General features: G+C 34.8%; 1 protein-coding gene across 1 annotated transcript in view; it reads right to left on the bottom strand.

Annotated features, from left to right (window-relative positions):
* ITPR2 (inositol 1,4,5-trisphosphate receptor type 2) overlaps window positions 1-23,458 on the bottom strand; it is a 421,207-nt gene that overhangs the window by 245,433 nt on the left and 152,316 nt on the right. Inside the window, exons 22-26 of the mRNA XM_039882456.1 lie at window positions 15,139-15,332; window positions 11,546-11,675; window positions 9,462-9,519; window positions 7,865-8,030; window positions 6,621-6,794 (exon numbers count right to left, since the gene is read on the bottom strand). Coding sequence (XP_039738390.1) covers window positions 6,621-6,794; window positions 7,865-8,030; window positions 9,462-9,519; window positions 11,546-11,675; window positions 15,139-15,332 — 722 coding nt within the window. The remainder of the gene's footprint in view (window positions 1-6,620; window positions 6,795-7,864; window positions 8,031-9,461; window positions 9,520-11,545; window positions 11,676-15,138; window positions 15,333-23,458) is intronic.

The following is a 23,458-nucleotide window of genomic DNA, read 5'->3' as shown; positions in this document are numbered from 1 at the left end:
GTACCAGAAGGAGAAGAGAGAGAGCAAGAAGCTGAAAACCTATTTGAAGAAATAATGATGGAAAACTTCCCTAACCTGGTGAAGGAAATAGACACAACCCCAGGAAGCTCAGAGAGTTCCAAAGAAGATGACCCAAAGAGGCCCACACCAAGACACATCATAATTAAAATGCCAAAGGTTAAATACAAAGAGAGAATCTTAAAAGCAACAAAGAAAAGCACTTAGTTACCTACAAGAGAGCACCCACAAGACTGGTGGCTAATTTCTCAAAAGAAACTTTGCATGACAGAGGGCTTGACACAAAATTTTAAAAGTAATGAAAACCCAGGTTCTACAACACAAGATTACTGTATCCAGCAAAGCTATCATTTAGAGTCGAAGGACAGATAAAGAGCTTCCCAGACAAGAAAAAGTTAAAGGAGTTCTTCACCTTTACTGAATATAATAAAATATCACATAAATCCAGAAGATAACAAAGCCAGTATTACAGGAAATGTTGGAGGGACTTCTTTAAGTAGAAGAAAAAATATGTATCAAAACAATGAATAAAGAATGGCAATAACTACATATCTACCAACGAGTACCTCAAATGAAAAATAATTAAGTGCTCTAATCAATAGATAAAGTGGCTGAATAGATAAGAAACAAGACCCTTACATATGCTGCCTACAAGAGACTCACTTCAGATTAAAAGACACACACAGACTAAAAGTAAAGGTATGAAAAAAGATTGTATGATGGACCTAGAGGGTTTTGCGCTGAATGGAGTAAGTCAGATAGAGAAAGACACATGCCATATGATTTCATGTACATGTGAAATCAACAACGACAACAAAAATGGAAACAAATTCAAAGATACAGAGAATATTTTGAGGGCTACTGGATAGGAGAGGTGTTGGAGGGTCAGCAAAAAGGGGCAAAGGAATTAAGAAATACAAATGGATAGTTACAAAATAATCATGGAGATGTAAAGTATAACATAAGGAATATAGTCAATAATATTGTAATAAATAGGTAAGTGGGCAGAGGGGTACTAGATTTATTGAGATGATCACTTTGTGAGTTATATAGATCTCTAATCGCTATGCTGTACAACTGAAACCTATATATTATCGTATGCCAACTACAATTTTAAAAAAATCATTGAATTGTACACTGTAAATATGAGCAACTAATTGTCTATTGTATTTTAATAAAGCTGTAAAAAAAATTAATAGAACGATAGGAGAAAATTGATAAACCTACCACTGCAGTGGGAAATGTCAGTAAATCTCTCTCAATAACTGATATGTCAAGAAAACAAGAATATCAGTAAGTAGGTAGATGATTTAAATACAGTTTACAAGCTTCACTTGCTAGCCATACATAAGGAGTCCTGCCCTCATTCACATTCTTCTCAAGCTTACATGGAACATTTACAAAACCTGATAGTATCACAGGCCAAAAAGCAAGTCTCAAAAAATTTTGGAGAACTGATATCATAACCACATTCTCTTGCCACAAGTTAATTAATTAAAAATTCAATAACGAAAAAAAAAGTAAATTTTGCCTATCCATTTGGATACTTAAAACTCACCTCCAAGTAATTCTGGGCCAAAAAAAAAAGCATAATGGAAATATTTAAATATCTAATACTGAACAATAATAAAAATACCATCTGTCAAAACCAGTGGAAAGCAGCTCCCCAGAAAAAATTAAACCATTAAATTTTTTACTGTCAGAAGTGTGTCAACATAAAAGGTTAGGTAACAGTAGAATGAATATAATAAAATATCAAGTAAATCCAGAAGATAACAAAGCCAAAAATTTTTTTAAAAGAATGAAGAAAATATGTACAATTCTAGCAAGACTGAGCTACAGAAAAGAAAGGAGACATAAGTAAAAAATGTCAAGAAAGAAAAAGGGTTATAAAGCTACGGATACAGAAGAAATTTTAAAAGATAATAAAAGAATATGAACAAATTTATATAAATGAATTTGAAAACTTAAGTATAGTTAGAAAATCATACAACAAACTGACTCAAAACAAAATTTAAATGAATACATAACCATTAAAAAATTAATCAGTAATTAAAATCTTCCCACAGACTAAATCCAAGGCCCAGGCAGATTTATAAATAAATTGCACCAAACATTCACAGAAGAGACATTTACAACTTTGCACAAAGAAAGGGCAATATTCTGCAACTCATTTCATTATGGAATTAGTCTAACCTCAATACCAACACCTGACAGGAAGAATACAATAAAAAAAAAAGAGAGAGATGAACCTTACCTACAACATAGATGTAAAATCCTAAACAAAGTATTAGCAAACTGGATCTTGGTGATATGTAAAAAATATCACGAAGATACATTTATTCTAGAATGAAAGATTACTATGGTAGAAGCTCTACTCGTGATTTATATTATTAAAATTAGCAGATTAAGATTAAACACAAATACTATAATATTGATAGATGCGTAAAGTATATTTAATTAAAGTCAATAACGATTCATGGTAAAAAAAAGTAATAATAATAAACTAGCAAACTAGGAATAGCCAGGAATTCCTTCAAATGATAAAAAGTATCTACCAAAAAAATGTAAAATAAACATTATGTTCCATAGTAAAATATTAAGATTATTCTCTTTAAAATCAGAACCAAGACAAAGATGCCCATTCTGACCACTTCTTTTCAACATTGTATTGAAAAATCTTACCAGTACAATAAAGCTAGAAAAAAATAATAGACGAAAAGATTGTGTTCAAGTTTGAACTTACAGCATCACCATGACTTGAAATCAAAAATATCTTTAACCTTAGTAGTAGGTAAACACGAATTAATAGGGCCTAACTACCTACCTATACAGAATTTAGCTTAATCTAAACAGGAAGAAGAAGTGAAATGGCCAATAAACATATGAAAGCATGCTCAACCTCATAAGTAATTCAGCAAAATAAAAAATCGCAACATAGATAATATGTTAAACACACTCAATTATCAAAATGGAAAAATGAGAAAACCACCAGTCATGAGTTGGGGAGTTATGGAAACTCATGTACTGCAGGAGGAAGTGTCTCTGGGTCTTTAGAAAACAATTGGCATTATTCGGTAAAAGTGAACATTCTAGATGTTTTAGACCTAAATATATATCTTGAAGAGTCTCTTAAACATGTACCTCAGGTAACATACAAAAGTTTTTATAGCAGCAATGCTTTTAGTGGCAAATTTTCTTTTAAAACACTAAAACTCTAAAGAACCAAAATGTCCATCAACAGTTACCTGGACAATATGCAAATAAAATGTAATAACATATATTAGAGAAAATGAATGAATTACAGCTATACATCAACAAGGCTGAAGGATAAAAGCATACCCAAACAGACTAAATGAAATCATTTTCCATATATTTCATCTGTTTTGGAAATACAGACCCATGTGGCAAAATCATTTTTAAAAAGCAAGGACATTGTTAACATAAATTAATGATAGTGGTTTCCTCTGGGATATAGGGAGGAACTATAGAGACTTCTAAATGATAATATTCGATTTCTTAAGCTATACATTAATTCCAATAGAATGTGCTACCTCGAGAGCTACTGAAATTCCCATCACAGAAGTGTGTTTTGTTTTAAGAAATATCTCACTTGGATGAGCTATTTAAAATGAAAACAAATACCACATAGGAATTGGACTTAATACCCCTATAAGTATCTTTTAACTGTAAGATTTCATAATTCCATATCCACCATAGTAAACAGCACAATACATTGCACATAAAAACTGATAACAATTATAACAAGCATTCATTGACTGCTGACTTTGGCAGGCACTGTTGGTTGCTAACCAACAACACCTTTTCTTCATTCTTTCTCGCTAGCAGATTCCAATTTTATTGCACCATCTATCCTTTCCCCATGTAACACAAGGGAGGGTATCCCAGCTTGAAGGAGCTTTAGTTTAAACTAATCTTATAGTCCATTGGTTTAGAGGTAAACATGTGGCCCTGCTTTGGCTAAGGAGACAAGAGATAGAATCCACTGAGGGACACCTGGAAATAGTGTCCTTGCTGCTAAGCAGGCAACCCAGAAATGCATAGATATTCTTTCTTGGTGGTGTTGTTATATTTAGTGTTCTGCTGCCATGATGCATTCATGAGAAAGATCAGCCTCAGAATTAAGTCTGTTGGTGAATGATGACAGCATTGAGACAATAAATAACTAAAGCTGGAGCCTTACTTCTTGACTTGTTGGTAAATAATAATGTCACCTTATTGTTTCTATTTTCCCACTAAACTCATACTAGGTGATGCACCATGGGCACAGAGTTTGCTCATTAGACCCTCACAGCAACCCTATGGGCCAAGTACCACTGTCATATCCATTGAATAGGCAATAAAAACAAAACTCAGAGAATTAAAATAAGTTTCCCAAAGTCACATATATGGCAAATTCTTGGAAGCCTGACTATGAAATCCATGCTCTTAATATCCTATCAATTGAAGGCCATTTTCCTGTGGCATGAGGGCTGAAAAAAAGAAATCCCAATAGATATGAGTGATCCATTATCCAGTCACATGCTTTTAAAGTATGAGTCAGTGGTGGTGACAGCCACAGTGGTGGCAGCAGCTAAAGTGCCTTCTTGACATCTCAATTGTAGCTATGATTATAACACCTTGAAATCAATAATCCAATGGAGGCCTCCAAATTGTACTCTTCCACACTTTCCAAGAATTCAATTCCTTGTATTAAACCACTTCCTGCTTGAAGTACCTAAAATTACTACCACTTCCTGAACTGATAAATCCTGAACTCAACAAATAAATAAATAGATTCCAGCTTCATTGACTTATATTCATCTGAAGTCCCTATAAAAATGGTTTTATAACCCACATGTAATACAGGCACTAAGTTTCCATTTTTAAGATATCCCCAATCAGACAACTTCATCTCTTTTCTCATATCAATACAAACTGTTTATTAAACTGCTAAGATGATGCCATGGATATACGTTATGCTAAAGGTTCTTTGTCCACTTTCCCCCAGTGATTGGGAACTTAACCTGTAGACTAGTAACTAACATCCTTCATGGAACATCTCACCTACACTTGTAGGTGGTTTTTTTTTGCAAATGTTTACAAAGAGTATAATATATTTTCATAAGCGTTAGACTGTTTTCTATTTAAAAAAAAAAAAAAGAATAAAATGTCCTGAAAGAGGAAGCAACATTAGAATACATAGAATATATAAAATATGTGCAAAATATATATTTGAAAAAGGAAGAGGTATCATAATGTGAAAGCATAATCTATCTCTTAATATCTTTAAATATTATATCATTAAGTACAATCTTAATTCAAGAGCCTGGAACTTATCATCAAAAAGACCTGAGTTAAAATCTTAGTTGAGTCACTTAGAGCTGCATGACAATAAGGAAATTCTTGGGCTCTCTGAGTTTCAGTTGATTCAACTTTGGAAATGTGATCTCTATAACTATCTCCAAAGTTTGTTGTAACACTTAAAAAGAGATGCCATGTATAAAAATGTCTGCTATGAGACTCGGTATATAGGAAGTACTAAATAAATGTTAATTTTTCTTTTGTTTTCTTAAATATGCTATGGAAGAACTCTATTTCAACAACAACAGAGAAGCTAGGCATAAAACAAGTTTCTCTGGAGCAGAAATTCTACATTCTACTAACTTACAAATGAAATCACAGAAAAAGTTCTTAAAAGATTAAATAAAAAATTCTGTGCATATGTGCGATAATTGGTCCTGAGCCAAACAGGAAGTATTAACTCACCAAATGAACTTCTCTTTGGAATTTTTCAGCTTTCTAAATGACTATATTTCCCACTCAGTCATCACCCTTCACTACAAAATATTTTGGGTATTTCAACAAATAGAAAAGTGGGATTGGGTAACCCCCTTTAAATATAGTTTAAATTCCTACAGATTAAAAACAAACAACTAAATAAAACATTAGATAGGCATATAAGAAACAATGTATTACCAATTATGACATTGGCTCTGATCTGCTTATCTAAGTATTACTATTAAAATATTGCTTTAAAAAATATAATGATTTCTGGTATTTAGTGAAATGTGAAAACAGCAACTAGACAACACACTGAAAACTAAAAAACTAATAGAGCAAAAGATTTATGACCATTATCTTACTACTCTTTAGATCTTTATTGCCAGTATTTTCATACTGGCCATAAAGCATACTGTCCTTCCATTTAGATATTTTTACATACTGCATAAGGATATTCAATAATGAAAGGAATGATTTACAGGTTGCAATAGCCAAAGTGAATGGTGACAAAAATTCATCTCTAGAGATCTAGGTTTAGGACCCATTCCTTTTTTTCTCCATCTCACTCCCTCCTGATTCTTGGATTATAGCATTTAGTGAAAAGAGAAAAGGGGGAAGGAAGACAAATGAGATAAGAAGGGGTAGCAATTGACAAGAATTACCCAAAGTACAAGTTTATGAGTTAACTGATTTGGCAAATGAAAATTTTATGCTCTGTAACTCAGAACAAAACTTTTCTTTATAAACAATCTTGACTATAGGGCATATGATTTATAAACATTGTTTGAATTATTTCAAAATAGATATTGTAAACAAACCTCAATTGGCTCTTCACCACCTTTTACTTGATTTTCACCCATTTCTCCATTCTCATAGCTGCTACTCTTCTCAACCCATAACTCAGATTTTTCTACAGTTAGTCGAAGCTGGTCTAGATCTGCCTTTATTTGCTTGTAGTTATCTACATCTTGATTGGACACCAGCAATTGCACCTGAAAACAAAAGAATTTCAACCCTCAATTTACTTATGAACTTTCTTTATTCCTATTTCATTTATGTCTAAAATCTCAAGTCTTTTAATCCCAAATCTTATTAGACTGTCAGTTGAAATTTAATATTTCTAGAATACGCATGGATAACGCATGGATATTTTAGATGTATATAGACCATGAAAACTTACCTGAAAGTATCTATGAACTGTACCCACTATATTATCATATTTTTTTAAATGATATATATTATATAAAAAGAGTGAGAGCCGTAGCAAAGCTTTCAAAGTACTAAAGAGTAATTTAAAATCAAAGATACCCGAACTCTAATTTCGCTGCTAAAGTTAATTTTTCGGAGACTGTATCTGTTTTAAAAGCGATACAAACATAAAAATAAGTGGAAAAAATACTGATACAGTCTAAACCTCATGATATCAAGTTTTATTTTATCATCATTTATATGTATCATAGGACATCTACAAATATATGCATAATTATATCTAAATACTCTTATTTCATATTTTAACATATCCTTATAAAACTTCCTAATGAATATCAATGCTCTATTAAATAAAATGCATATTAGTGAAACACATGTAAGCACTTTTTGGTATTATTCATTAACAGTCTCAATATTGATGTCATTCAAAGATGACAAAGAAAATGATTAGATCTATAATAGTTCCTTCCTTTTGGATGTAAACATTTTTCACTCACAAGACATTTATATCCGTTACTGTGTGTCCTACCCAATTTATCAGTAAATTTGAGGTCAAAATAACAGCAGTAGTAACAAAGTTCCTAATATGGTATTGTCTCCCAGTGCCTTCCTAAATCTTAGTGCCTGTCATTTACATTAAAGATATTAACTGAAAATCACTTGTGGGGAACTCTTTCTAAAATAGATCATGTCTTGGCCTCTGACAAGGCCATATCTATCTTTAAAAATAGAAAGCATCTCCAGGAAAAGCCACACAATCTCATTAACTCTGCAACCATGAAGTCAGGTTAGATGTTATAAACAATATTTTAGGAGCTTCTGCTACGGAATCTTTGAGGGTACTCGATCTTACCTGTTTAAATGCCTGTAAAACTTCTGCTCTCTGGCTGAAGTGCTTGAACAGAAGCTGCAGGGCTCCTGATAGCAAAGGAGGATAGTCATGCATGATCAGATGAATAAGGACCCGTAAAAACGTCCTGCCTCCTTCATCATCAAGTTGAACTGGATTTTTCTCTTTTCTACAAAACCAAAAATAATTCTAAAATAACTTACATTTACATAAAATCTACTCATGAGTAGTTAAAATGATGTATACATTCTCAAAGTTATATCAATTTCCCCCCAAGTTAAAAAGTAAAAATGAAGACATTTTTACATTATTTTCTCCCCATGTAACCAATGAAGAAACAAAGCACGAAGAAAAGCTTGTGTCTGTCCATGAAAGCAGGAGTGACCAACCACCCCAGTTTTCCCAGGACCGAGAGGGTTCCCAGGATGGGGGACTTTCAGCGTTTGCACTGGGAAAAGTACCAGGCAAACTGGGAGGAATTGGTCACCTACGGTATAGAAAAAAGATAGGACTCTGAATCAATCCAAAAGGGTTTGTTGAGAAGACATACTAGGTTGGATATACACCAAGGACTGGTTTGCCTTAGAGCCTTACAGACCTCTCCATGGCAGGTGGTGAGGGGCGGGGGAAGTACAGTGCACATGCCACCATCACCAGAGCAGCTCTGTGTGTTTCATGTATTGGGAGTCTGAGCAAGAGCACATTGGATTAAAAGTCCATTTATTTTAAGGAAGAGTCATACATTGCTTTATTTTCTCTTCTCAGAAATAATGAAACACTTGAGTAGGAAAATACAACAAGAAAAACTGGTAAAACAGTATTAAAACAAAGCTAAACCAAATGCTCACTAGAGATAAAAATCCTTTTTGGGTCTTTTGATTCTTCATTCTTGTTTTCTTTCTAACCAAAGAAAATGCAACAAAAGGCTTAGTGTATAAACTTGTTTAGGTTCTCATGACAAATCAATAATAAAAATGAACACTAGAAGTGCAATAATTTGTAGCTTAGGCATTCTACTTTTTCCTACTTTTCTTTTTTGACTACTATTAGTTTCATTGCTGAAAACAAACAAACAAAAAACAACTTAAAAACAATAAATGGCAGGGGGCTCATCATCATAAAGGAGGGCAGTGATGCCAGAGGCATTTCATCTTCTTTAATCATGGATGTCTCTAATTGACAGAAAATACCTTTATTTCTCACATATAAAGTTAATGGTGACACTGAAAAAAGTGACATTCTTGCCTCAAATTTCTCAGATTCAGGGAAGCAATGTTTTGCAAGATGCAGCGATATTTTTACCAGGGGAGTTAAAGGGCACTCATGTGCTGTCATTATTTGAGGAAAGAAAAGCAAAGAATTCAGGGAAAAAGTGCAACACGCTGATCTCCTATCTCTTGTCGTTTTTTTCACCTGACCTAAAGAAAAGCTATGCTTTCTCTTCTACAGTAAATTGGCAGCTTCATTTCTGGCAGAAATTATGTTGGCAACAATAAAGGATCTAAAATTAAATAGATACAGGGAGGTGAACAATCACAAAGTATCGAAATTCTAAGTAAAATCTTAATCACAAGATAAAGATATATAAATGTTACTATACCTTCCAGCAAACATAGTTTCTGCCTGAGATGCAATTTCATCTATATCAGGAACAATAGCTGCAAAGATAAGTGGTAAAATCTATTCTTTATCTTATCATAATTAGGAATCAAAATATGTATATTAATATTAGCATACCTAAAAATATTTTGTCTAACTTCTTTTTGCCACAAAAAGTCGAATTAAGAGTTTAAAAAGTGACAACATAGTTCGACCTTAGATATCAATACTTTAAATTGAATTTTACATTTTTTAAATATACATTTCTATAGTCAAAAATATATTTTAAAAATCAGAAAGCACCATCTACATAGTTGCCTCATCTATGTAAGTGTGCATACATACATGCATGTACTACACACACACACACTTATGTATATAAACATATAATTTAAATGGGCAATGGAAAGATGTTTTTTGGAAGAATTAAAATATACCCATAAAGAATCTCATTCCTATATGGTACTTCATGGCCTTTTTACCTAAGTGTACGTCTCAAATTTCATCCCTTCTTCTTGTGGGACATGGTGCCTTAAAATTTTTTATGTGTACCTATCATGATTTCTCATCCATTCCCACTACTAACATTTTACAGATATCTTTCTTAAGATAAGATGTTTAAATAATAAGTAGACAATTTATTTCTCAGCTCTAAAGCATAAAAAGAAAAGAACAAGAAACGAAAAGGGAAAAAAAATTCTCTCCACAAAGTTCTCTCTTACAGTTATAACCAATGCAAGAGAACTGGTAAATCAGAGAACTGGTTTTCTGGGGGTGCCCTTAGACTTTCCCGCCCATATTTTACTGACACTTAGAGATCCTATTTCCAGAAGTCTGGCTTCTGAGAGCCAATAATTTTTATGCTACTGTCAATGTGACCGCCAGCAAAACTTTCTGGTTCTGCCATATCATTCCTGGAAATAGCCCTTTGGGGCTCTACACTTCTGGGAAGCATAAAAACAATACTGTTGCAAATGTGCCAGAAGTGACTTCTCACTCAGGCAAGATTATCTCTGTCTGTAGAGACATGTTTCCTTTTGGATGGTATTAACGAGTCAGATAGGGGGACATTTGGTCTAGCATCTATTTTACCCACATACTTAAAATCACTGAATCATTTCTGTCAAATTGATTGACAGAGAAAGAAGAGTAGGGTTCCTGACATCACAGTGGTTGTGGCTAGAGGAAAGTTTCATATCTGTATACAAATCCTATTCACAGAAAAAAAGAAAAAAATCTGTTAACTGACTAAATCTTTAATACAACAGTTTCCTGCCTGCCATGACTAGCCTGATCTATCCAGAACATAGTAATTTAATATTTCTTAGGTTTCATAAGGTACTTTCTGCAATCACAAAATTTTTACTATAACTTTTATGCTCCTTTACAATAATTTTTACACTACTACACTCAGAGATAGGGTGACATTATTCTTACACTTTTTACATGTGAAAAAAATGAAATATAGTACTAGCTTATAAGCATGCAAAGTAAACCCCCCTCCCCAACACACACAGACACACACACACACACACGCAAAGAAAAACCAACACCCACATTCACACCTTTGGGAAATGCTATGTCTTTATTCAAGTATTGGGCAAGCTTCCTACAAAACACCTTTCCTCTTCACATTGCTCTTTCATCCAGGCAAAAAAAAAATCCCCTTGGATTTTCACCAGATAGCATAATGCTTAAAAGATTCAGACTCCGGAGTTGGAGAGACTTCAGAGGGAATCCCCGCCCCACTACTTTCACGACCTTTAGCAAGTAACTTAACCCCTTCAACCTTGGTTTTTTTATCTGTAAAGTGGTACAATAATAAACAGTACCTCCAACTCACAGAATTGTAAAGATTACAAAAGAAACTGTATTCAAAGGACTTAACACCAAATAAGAGCAAATATCCCTCTTGCCATTCTCGACAAGTTGTTCAACATTCTGTCTCAGTCTCTTCATGGGATCGGTGGAGATTATTTCCACATTTTTGTCTCATAGAATTACCGTTGTGTTTTAAAGTATGAAAAGTACTTTCAAGTTCTCAAAAAACAAAATACAAAGAGCGAATTGTAACAAAGGAGGTACCTGATGGGAGTAATGTGTCTGGAGAGCCATTTGCAGATGTTTCAGCATTCTCGTTGTTCTCTCCGAATTCCTTCTTATATATGGATAGCATATATGAGATCCGATAATCTAGTCTGACACTAAGGATAAACTACGAGGAACATTAAAAACAACATAATCGTCTTCTATTAACATCGTGTTCAGAAGTACAATTCATTACATGACACCGAGAACAACCTAACTGTCAACATTTATTGGTAAATGCTTAACGCGTCAGTTGCATACATGTTCATCAGTTTCAAGACTAAGAAAAATGAAGCGTTTTCATTAATCGATGTCAGTAAAATCCAAAAGCAGTCTTGGAAAGAAGAAAATCTGATTCTCTATGATTACTCTCTGAATATTCCAGGTAGATGTATCCTATGGGTCGGGATGAAGAAGTAATAATGACATAACTTCACTGAGCACGCTGCAGAGCATCCATTGGCTCTGGGAGGAGAACGCTGGAGCTATGATCCTCATTCATGTATAGAAAGTCCAAAATTCCAGCTACAGTAGTGTGGACACCGGCTATACTACAACCAGTGCTGGATCTAGACTACAAGGGCAGCTGAAGTAACAGCATCCTAATACACCATGGCTGTGCCTCGCTGGTGCTTATTTTTCCTTGGGTTTGAGTTGCTGTCTTTGTTGTCCTTCACTAAGTCACTGACAGCAATGAAGTGCTCTGTTCCCTTCTGTGCCTGGCACCATGAAGAATGCAAACACTTGAAGCCCACTGCCCTCAAGAAGCCAGTGATTAAGTTGGGAAAACAAAATATAGAATTGTTAACATAATCAGGAAACTATTATGGGCTAAACCATGTGGTATAGAATACAGTGGCGATCCGAGAAGAAATCCTACAGATTTCTGAGTCAAGAAGGGAAATAATAGAGAAGTGGTTTTACACCAGGTTACCTTCCACCCAGTGGACCTGAGGAAGGCTCTGAGACAACCTTTGGTCCCAGCAAGGTGGTCAGTGCCCCCTACACTTTCACAAGTCTCATTTGGACAGTAAGCAATTGTCACGAAAGCTTTTTACCTCTCACTTTACCTGTCACTGCTGTATCATGCTCCTCCCACCCTTCTTCCTCCTGCCCCCGCTTCTCTCATTCAATCTCACATTTCTCTATTCCGACAGCACATGACGGAATGCCTGCAGTTCCCTCTTGCCTTCTCACATTTGTTCGGGGTCCACTTCATATCCTGAATATTCTTCTCCTCCACCCACTAACAACCAGCTTTTGAGCTATCCTCCAAGCTTGAGTTTAAATCCTTTTTTTCATGAAATTTTCTTTGGTTCCCCAGTTCAAATCAATTTTTCTCCTTTTCGCTCACCCAACACATTATTTAGACCTATAGGTCCAAAGATGAATCTCAGTTTCTCCCTCTCCCACCCGCACGCCCCCGCCCCCCACCACCACTCCCCTTCTATCTCTCTCGCTCCTCTGTTAGACCTTTATGCTCCTTATGGACAGTAAGCATGCTCCACGTCAGCTATGTTCAGTTAAGTTCAGCAAACATTTGTTAAGCCAGGTACTGAGGAAGATGATAAGGGTACAAAAAGGGATCCAAGGACATAAGACCTGCTTTTGAAGAGCATATAATCTAGAGGAAAAAACAAACCCCAAAGAGACTCTTTTACTAACATGTAGTGAGCACTGCAACACATATTGTTTGAACTGATTCTAGCTAATAAGGAGATTTTCAAAGCAGAAGACAGATCATGGAAAAAGAGGCCTGAGAAAGGGCCAGTGGATTTGGTAGCTTTGAGCAGAAGGGCGGGAACAGAAGCCAGATTGCAAATGCTTAAAATGAAAGTTTTTTTTTAAACATATGTAAAAAAAAAAAAGAAGAAAAAGAAGAAGAAGAAGGAGGAGGAGAACATATGTAAAGAACAAATTAATAAAACACGAATTAATGAAACACTTATTAACTTTTGGTTGAAGTTTAGTACTCATCGAATTGTATTTTATAAATATAACAAAAACAAAAATTGTCATCCTTTAATATATTTAATTGTGAAAAATCAATGGAGAGCAGAAGGAAAGGGGGAAGGGGAAGAATGAAAACAAAGGCAAATAAAGTGTTGACAGAGGGCCAGATATAAATAGAGGGAGAGAATGAGAGAGAAATAAAAAGACTAAAAAAGGAGAGATGAGCAAAGTGATGGAGAAAAAAAGAGGAAGATCCTGAGCAAGGAGGAAGAGTCGGCAGAAAACAAGGGACTTGCATAAGGAATGTAGCTACAAAGAAATTCTTAAAGAGACATTCTAAGAAACACATTCAAGAGCAATACGCAGGACCACAGACACAGACACAGTGAATCAGACCCAGACACAGAGACACATAAAACAGAGTGAGAACAGAGGTTCAACAAGAAATACATCAAGAGCCCAAAAGAGGCAGCAAAAATGAGTCAGCCCTGAACTGCCCTGCCATAGTCTCTCCATCTCATCATTTTTTAGCTGTTAGAGATTGTTTTTTAAATGCTGCTCTTTCTATAAATGTGGGCTAAAAAGAGGTCACGTATTTTAGAGGCTGTCCCATGAGTAGGATGATGTTAAGCTGTGGGTCCACAGGTCGAGGGATCACTGCCTTTCTTGGTTTAAGAACAGGAAGACTAAGTGATTTTTCAAGGTCATGAACACAGTGTTGGGAAGCCTGCCAATATTTCTCAGGATTCAGCCTTTGGAATTCCTGGAGGAACTGTAAAACCTTGTATAATTATAAATCTAATTACTTTAAATAAAAATGTACAGGCCTTTCCTGGACTACTAACCCACTCTGGTAGCTCACTCTATTTTAAATTATGACGAAAAACAGTAAACTGTATCAAGAATCTTAATGCATCCTTGAAAGCTTCAGGCTTCATTCTCCAAATCTGGAATAAACGCTGTACATATAATTTAAGTGTCATAAAACTACCTTTTCAAACTTTTTTTAAAGGTGCAAAGAATTCATAGCTACAATAATGGGAAATTACTCACTAAACCAATGGGCATGAAATAATAATTTACCTCCTTTAAATTCACAGAGCTAGGTATTAGACAAGGTTAATTAATACATATGCATATATGTTATTTCCAGCCTCTTGGAAACAAAAACACAAAGAGAGATAGTCACTTACATAAAATACTAAAACCAATTTAAACCAAGTATTAACATTTTTGTTAATAATAAATAAAATTTTAGTTTCTTGCTCCAATGATAAATTTGGATACATGGAAAGTCAATCATTAGCTTTGCTAGTTCTGGAATCCTTCTTAAATGAAGGTAAAAGTAAATTAGGGCCAATACTACACAAAATTCATGTTAAAAAGGTTTTGTCAACCTCAAAGCACTTCGCAGTTCTTAGATACCATCATTAATGTATTTAATGAGAATGACCAAATATAACAAATGTTCGTGTCAGCGCAAGATTTCTTACCAGGTTTATCATTAACCTGAAAGAAATAAAAGTAGATCGGTAGCATTTCAGAACATTTACAGTGATTTGGAGCAAAAACTATAAGAAATTAAACCAATAGGTAGAACTAATTATTCGTCACTTTGCTTTCTTTATGCAACATACCTGTAAAATCTCAATAATCTTCAGTTTGGTGTCCATCACAGTCACGTCCTCATGCTCAGTGGGGCTCCCTTGCTTGCTGGGGTGGAGGCTGGGCTGAACATCAGGCACACTCACAGGGAAGATAGAGCCTCTACTGAGCACCATCTGGGTCATCATCTCTCCCACCCCATGAATGGTTCTCATGACATTGTTTCCTGGCACGAGAAACATCCCTAGGTCAACACACACAACACCTGGAGAAACAACTATAATATCCAATTAGTCACAACCAGACTGAAAACATGACAGGATAAGTATTAAGGACAGGAAAGAGTAGCATCAACACTGGTCTGGCTCTTTCCTTGCAAATAAAGTTGTGATATTGCAGACACATTTCAAAGTGACAGATTTTAAAAATGAAAGCTTACTTTTCTCAGAAAATGCTGTGACATGATGCACCACGAGTGCATTGTTGGCAGTTCTAAAGACATCCAAATCAGGTCCTTCCGGAACACAGTAAGTCCTACCAACTATCCCACCAGCAGTTTCTACTATTTACAATAACATGAAAGGAAGGTTATTCATCTCCATCATCAAAAGAGTTGTGAGGATACAAAGATTACATGAAATCATTTACACGGTGACTAGTGTCCTAATCCTACTCTCAGACTGAGGACTTTTTAACTTTGTTTTCATATTGTTTACAAAAAGAGCTTATGAGAAGGATTGTTTCAACTTCATTTTATGAAAAAGAAAGTCTCTTCTAGGGAAGAAGCATGTATTAGCCAGTATGTTTCACATTCCTTCATCCAATTTGAATAGAAAATTTAGTCAAAATCCACAAAAGGCAATTATTTTCGAGGTCATTGGAAACAGATTAGAGACAAACATAATCATTTTCAATGAGGGATCACTCCCCTTCTGCATCTTCTTCTGAGTTTGTCCTTAAAAATAATATTGCACACGCACAGTCATTCCTTACATTCTCCTCAAGTAGGTAACTATAGGAAAGGATCCGCCTGACACTGCTACAATTTACATTCTCCAGCCTGACTGTTTCTCACTTCTAAATTCCTACAACAAGCAATGGGGATTCAAAACAACTGTCTCCTTTCAGAACAGTGGTCTCTGCTTTGTGGGTGTTCATGGAACTTTGCCTCAAGCAAAGGCCTGAGAATCTGACCAGGAATTTTTCTTTCCCTACGTATCTCAGGGTGCAAACCAAGAGAAAGGGAAATGGAAATAAGATGCCATGAGATAAAACCCCCAGCTCTAAGTGAAGAATATAAACTGCAGGAATACCTACAGGATTGAAAGGCAAACAAATAAAGGAAAATATTCAAAAGATGACTCAAAAGAATCTTGATGGTCAGACCACAATAACCATCAAGCCACTAGTAACCACTAATATTTGTACATTGTGAAAGGTGAAATACCTTTTAAAATTCATTATCTTATCCACATATGAAATTAATATACATAAAAGAAGGTGATGCTCAAATAGCACATTTTTGAGTAGGCAAAGAAGAGCCATTTTTGTCTCAAATGGCATCTTCCAGGCAGAAATTAACTTGGCTTTTCATTCTTAGCGTCTAGGACCTTTTATTACACTGCTGCTTGCATAAGCCAAAAGTGTCGGGGGGCGGGGGGAGGGGGGGGAGAGGTGGGCAAGAAAAAAATATGGAAGATAATTTCCAAGTTTGGATAAGGTTGAGACAAAAGATTTGAGACAGCCCTATTTTCTATCAGAATAACCTCGAGGCAGAATGCTTTCTTGTCTGTGGTTCTCCAACAACCATAAAAGCTGAGTATTTCCAAATACCCCCCGCTGATTGCTACATGGACCGCAGGGATGCACATCTGGTTGTTGGCAATGGTTTGGGGTTGTCAATGTTCACCCAATACATCTCCCTGAGTCTTGATTTGAGTAGTATATGTGTTCGCCTCCAAGAGATGCTTTCTCACCACTAACACAGAACAGGCTCCTTTGTTATTCTTACCTCTGATTCACACAGAAATCCTTGGCACCCATAGTGTCTGCATCTTATTTAGATTTGCATGGAAAATAATTATTAAATCCAAACAATTATTAACACCAAAAGTGAGCTCAAATAATTCTTTTCCCCAAATGTAGATCCTGTCACCAAGAAATTAAAATCTAGAGGCCAGGATCATAATAATATGTAACACATGTCGTCAATGAAATAGGAGGGTCCGTTCCAGTTGTACCACATCCTCAGATGCCTGTGGCACGTGGGCACCACAAAACTTTCCTAACATTTCCATGTATGGCCAACTCAGAGATCTCAAATTAAAAGATACTATATTTTCTGGAGCTGCTTGGTGGTGACGAGAAGTGCTTAAATTGTGAACTATTACAGCTTGGAAAACATAAGTCAAGTGCCACATAAATCATAGACATGCAAGGCTCCAATATTCATTTTCTGCACAGAAAAAATTTCTAATTCTAAACTGTTAAGTCGGAGGTGATCAGTCCTCAACAATGAACAAGAAGAAACCTTACTATTTCTCTTCACAACTGTAATTAGTTAATACTACTAAAAAGTTTTTAGTAAAAAGGCTACTTAATATTGTAAAATAAATCTTCCAGACAAATTAAATTCTAGAAATTCAGCTTTTTTATGTCTTTTATATTAATGTAGCAGCCAGAATTTAGATTTATCTCTAAAGTGTATTGAAATGGTTTCGGGAGAAAAATGGGAGTCATCGTTATTAAGTAAACATAAGGATGGAATTCCTTAGAAACAAAGGCAAATGGACTTTTCAGGTTCTGTCAATACATGATTACATAGATATTTTTACTACTCCAAATCCCCTCAAGAGAAAAACCCAAAAATAAGATGGGTATAGTAAATGCATTCTAGGAATGGTGACTAGGAATAGATTGAGAATACATTGCTATGGTTCTTTGATGGTTTCAATGAGCCAAGTTTCCAAATCCAGGACAATAGGAATTCATATAACACTAAAGCCATATTGACCATAATTTAATTTTTCTCTATTGAAAAGTCACTTTACTATTGGTAATCACTACTGAATTTAACAATTGTTAAGAGTTATACGGATTTATAGAAGGTATAAGAGATTTAACAGAATCTTACTTCATTTAAATTTACCTTATATCCATTGGTGTTTTATTTTATTTAAAGTCAACTTTATCTGTTATGTCTTTCGACTAGAAATACTTTTCTTCTATGAACACATAAGAATAAAAGTGATAATTTGAATTTTCCAGTTGTTTAGATTTCAGATAAATAGACAACCTTCTGAGCTTTATGAGAAGTAATAGACATATTTGTTTGAAGAATTCTGTGAATAATTGTTTGTAGCAATTTACTTGTTCTGTTACTACAGCTCAATGTTTTATAATAATAGAAACCAAAAAAAAATGGATAATTTAAAAACCATTCTTATTTCCCTGAAATATATTTTTACAGTTGGATTTGAATAAATGCATCTGCCGCTATAATAATTCATTTGAAACAGAAAGATGTTAAACCATAAAGATATGATTCAGGCACTCTTCCGACTCCCCATCCCGGCTCAGCAGCTCTACTTGCTGGAAAATGCCTACACTCTATAACTCTAGAGCGATTTTCTATTTTGAACATTCTTTAGAGCAGCATTTCCTCCCAGGGGTTAAGGGTCTAGGTTATAAAAGGACTTTTCTGTATGCAAAGAAAACAAAAACATGATCACAAGATAAAAGTCTCAATTAAGCTATAAGGAGAGTAATATGTAACAGGGTATCAACCTGAATTAAATGAAAGATCAAGATTTAACACCCTAAAAAGACAATAGATAAGCAGCACTCCCAGTTCAAAGTTAGATCACAGGATTTTAGAGAGCTAGACATCCTGTCCATGTCAGGTTTTTACTACATGTGCTAGACCTGGAGGGAATCTGCTGCTTCTTTGCCTGGAGCTCTCTTATCCAGATGGTCACTTGGCTTGCTCTCTCAACCCTTTCTGATTTCTGATCCAATGTCACCTCCTCAGACTTCTTCTGGCCACCCTCTCTAACAGAGGGCTGCAATCACTCTGCATCCACGCACCCGCTTTACATTTCAATTGTGGCATTATCACCATCACACACTGTAGTTTATATTTTTGTGTGTGTTTATCAGAGCTTCTTCCCCAAAAAGACCATAAGCTCCATGAAGAGAGTGATTTTACTTGATTTACTATTCTATCTCCAAAACCTGGAATAGTGTCTGGCACGCAGTGGCCGTTCAATTAATGTTTGCTAGATTAATGCACAAATAAAAGAGAAAGATTAGATTAACAAATGAATTGTTAAAAATGAGAATGACTTTTTTTAAGCCTTGTATAAAAAAAATGGATATCATTACATTAAAGGTACTCTGTTTTTCATCTGAGTAACTTTTTGCTTGCTTTCCTTTATACTTTCCTAAATTTTCTAAATTTCTTCAAAAAGCATATATAATTTTATGTTACTTTAAAAATTATTTTTAAAAAATTAAAAAATTAATAAAACATAACAATGAGATAAGGGAAATCAGAGAATCTGCCTTTGTCAAGGGCATATCACATCCCATGTACTTTGCAGAGTAGAGGATTGGGGGAACCCAGCAGAATAGAGGGTTGGGGGAACCCATCCCACCTTACAAAGCCAGAAAGTGGCAGAGCCTCAGATTTAGGTCAACTGATGACAATGTACATCTTTTCCTCCCCAACCATGTTGTTTCCATAATAGACCATGACCTTATACATTTCCAAAGATTTTATACTAGAACTCAGAAAACCTACCAGATGCAGAAAGAAAACATTCTAATTAAAATTGTATATTGAAAATGTGGAATTACTATTAATCATATAATAAATCTGTTCATGTTATTCTCAAGTGACCTTATCCGACCACTTATTATTATATAATGGGCCACACATTACATGTGGCATTTTGTTTATATTGCACAATTTAATTTTGAGGACAGCCCTGTTCAGAAAGTACTTATTAAGTAGCCAATGTCCATCTGGCTCTACACGAGAAACACTGGGGTGGAAGGACATAAGAGAAACAGAAGAATTTGCAATATGGCAAGGAAAACATAAAACGTGTCCAGAAAAGAAATTAATAACAAATACAAAGCAGATGGGACAGTATGGTATAGCATGGGCAGTATAAAAAATTAAGAAATTGTTTTTGATTGGGAAGATTATCTTAGGATAAGATGAGTGAAAAGCAGCTTCACTGAAGAGATACAATTTTGACCTAAGATTTGAATGGAGTGAAGGATTTAGATGAGAGGAGTATGATCTTTCTCAAATTACTTCATCATCCAATGTTCAGAATCTTAATCCTACTAAAATAAATTTTAATTCCTTTCAAGAATAAAATTATATAATATGCACAAAAGTCATGGAGAATAAAAAGCACCATATAATTATTAGGTATCGTTTCAAAATGAAAAGTGGAGAACATGTGCATGCTTTCACTATACCTCTGCAAAACGATTCTCAATTTCAATATGTTCTATTATAGTAGTCACCACTTTACTAATGAATATGTGGTTCCATCACATAATCATAGCTCAGAACCTCTTACACTATGGCATGACTGACACAAAATATTACCTCTAAAGTCCTTCAGAGGAGTGGTTGTAAAGACTACTCAATGGACAAAGTAGATAATGTGACGTCTAATTTTCTTCATTCTAAATAAACATTGGATAACCCATTTACAGATTCCAACTTTCCAAGAGCTTAGGAAATAGAACAAAGCAATACCTATTGAAAAGATGGTACTAAAATATAGTAATGTTATTATCCATCCTTTTCTGAATATCAAGTAGACTGCTTAAAAGAAAATTATTTCCCATCCCACACCCTAAAGAAGTGTTATTCACAAGATGAATTGAAAAAGTAATTTATACAAAACAGTGGTTGAGCTCTACATCTTATTCTGGATTTCATCGCTGTCAAACACTGACAAAGTCATTTCAGTATTCCAAACCTTAAAATTTTAACTTGCAAAACTGATCTTTAATTCTTAAGTTAGTAATCCAAGCAATAAATGAATTTACATACTAAATGAATTTTATAATTGAGATGCAATTTAAATACAGTGAAATGTACAGCTCTTTGATGAAAGGTTTGAGCAGTTTTGACAAGGAAGGGCATCCACCCATATAAACCACACGTCATGCAGATAGCAAACATTTCCATTACCCCAGAAAGCATCTTTGTGCCCCTTTTCCCAATTAATCTCTTTTACATCCCTCCTCACCACCAACACCAAAAGCTCTTAGAGGTATATATGTTGAATAATATACAGTTTCATAGATAAAATTTCAATTAAATGATTATAGCCAACAGTACTAGGAAATCAATCATTGCTCTTCTGTTGTTGCCTTGACCAGATAAATACTTTTGTCAGTGATGGGTAAAGTAGTATATTTCTCAAATGAAAAGATAACATAAAACAAGGAAGGACAACTAATAGAGTGAACGACTCCATCAAATACCAAAACTACTACACTGACAGGTTGAAAACTAATGGATTAAATACAAAGTAAAATCAAAATATAAAATTACCTGCACTTAGGTTCAAATAAAACCGACTGAGTATATGATGGGGAAAATGTGACATAACAGAGCACAAATTAGAACTCTAGTTGTGTTCAAGTTCAATAGGAATCAATACTATGTCATCATTACCAAAAACACTCCTTTCACATAGGCTGCATTACACAAGTATTCAGAATGAATGAGAAAATAACCATCCTTGCCTCTATGGCTGGTCAAACTAGTGATCAGTGATATTTGAGTCATACGAGGAACTGCAGATGACTACACAGAAAGAAGGAAACATTCAGCTGATACGCTGGCCATTTTCACACCTAGAAAGAACTGACATGCGGAGGTGATGTGAGATGTCAATATGGCTCCAGGGAACGAAACTGAGGCTGCTTATTGGAAGTTGGAGGGAGGCATATTTCAGATAACCTAACAAAAGAGACCTAATAATTAGAGCTGACAGAAATAAGAAGGACCTGCCTTTTGCATCAATAAAACCTTGGCCACTCCTGTGTTAGAGGAGATCCTAAAAGACAATTTGTAATAAAGATCTGAAGTTAATGTATTGTGTAGATGATTTCTACAATCTCTTTATGTGCTAATGTTCTAAAAATCCACATTTGGGTTCCAATAGTACACCTTATTTTAAATCACTGGTGGGCTCTCTTGACCAGAAATTGAGAGAACTGAGGAACCTATCCCAGTGTAGTAACACCTTGAGGCATCAGATTCTGAAGCTCAAACAATATTTAAATTAGAAGGAAGAATTGTAGTAGAGAGAAGGTAAAGATACATGGTCCTCCTCAGTCATTCTCATTTTTTGTGAGGCCATTTCTATTGATTTTGTTTTATTAATTCAATTTGGTAATGTGAGCAGCTCTTCCTGAGTGCCAAGAACCATTCAAATCACTCCTAGGTAACTCCAGAGGTTTCAGTCACTTTTTAACTTAAAAAATAAAAATAAATTCTACACTAAACTTCACCCACTGTGTGGCTGATACCTTCAGGAAACCAAAGCCAAAAATACTACATGATGATGCCACTGTTTCTGACACATCCCACAGAAACCTAGAATGAGAGTCTTCTGCCTCTACTGAGACAAATTACAAAGTATAACAAAAATAATTTTATGTATTATAACTTTATGTGAGTACACTCTGACTGAGAGAACTATAAGGACGTTATAGAGTCACTTTGTGACTTAATGCTGTGTGTAAATTATGCATGCATCACACCCATTAAGTCCTTCTGAAATTTATTAACTTACACAGATAACAAGAGAATATCTGAACCATATTACTCTGTTAAGATGGTGCATCAGAGATCACTGAAAAGGTTTAACATTAATCACTGAAATTTCTATAATAAAATTGTAGGAACAAAATACCAGGAAGTATTTTAATACGAACTGGCATTTGTCACATTACCTCCAATTCAATGGAAGTTTAGAAAGCCAAAGTAAAACTTCATAAGTAGTAAAAGAAAACTAATGATATATTTGGAATGTCAAGGTCTAGAAAATATTTTTATCATTCAAGTACATATTTATATAAGACATAATTTATATACATTCACCAAATGCATTTCACTCAATAGATATTTTGGAAAGCCATGTATGTGTGTGTGTGTCTGTGTGTGTGTCTGTGTTCTGTGTGTCTGTGTGTGTATGTGTATAATAGCATATTAGGCATAGTACAAGTCAGCTACAGAACCAGAAATAAAATCTATTTACATAGTTTTTCTCTCCACTTTGTTTCTCTTACTCAATAAATTTAAATCTTCAT

This window comes from Pteropus medius, unplaced genomic scaffold, assembly GCF_902729225.1.
Source record: "Pteropus medius unplaced genomic scaffold, Ma_sr-lr_union100, whole genome shotgun sequence".
Classification (NCBI taxonomy): Eukaryota; Metazoa; Chordata; class Mammalia; order Chiroptera; family Pteropodidae; genus Pteropus; species Pteropus medius.
Note: the sequence above shows the minus strand (reverse complement) of the source record. Positions and strands in the feature narration are given on the sequence as shown.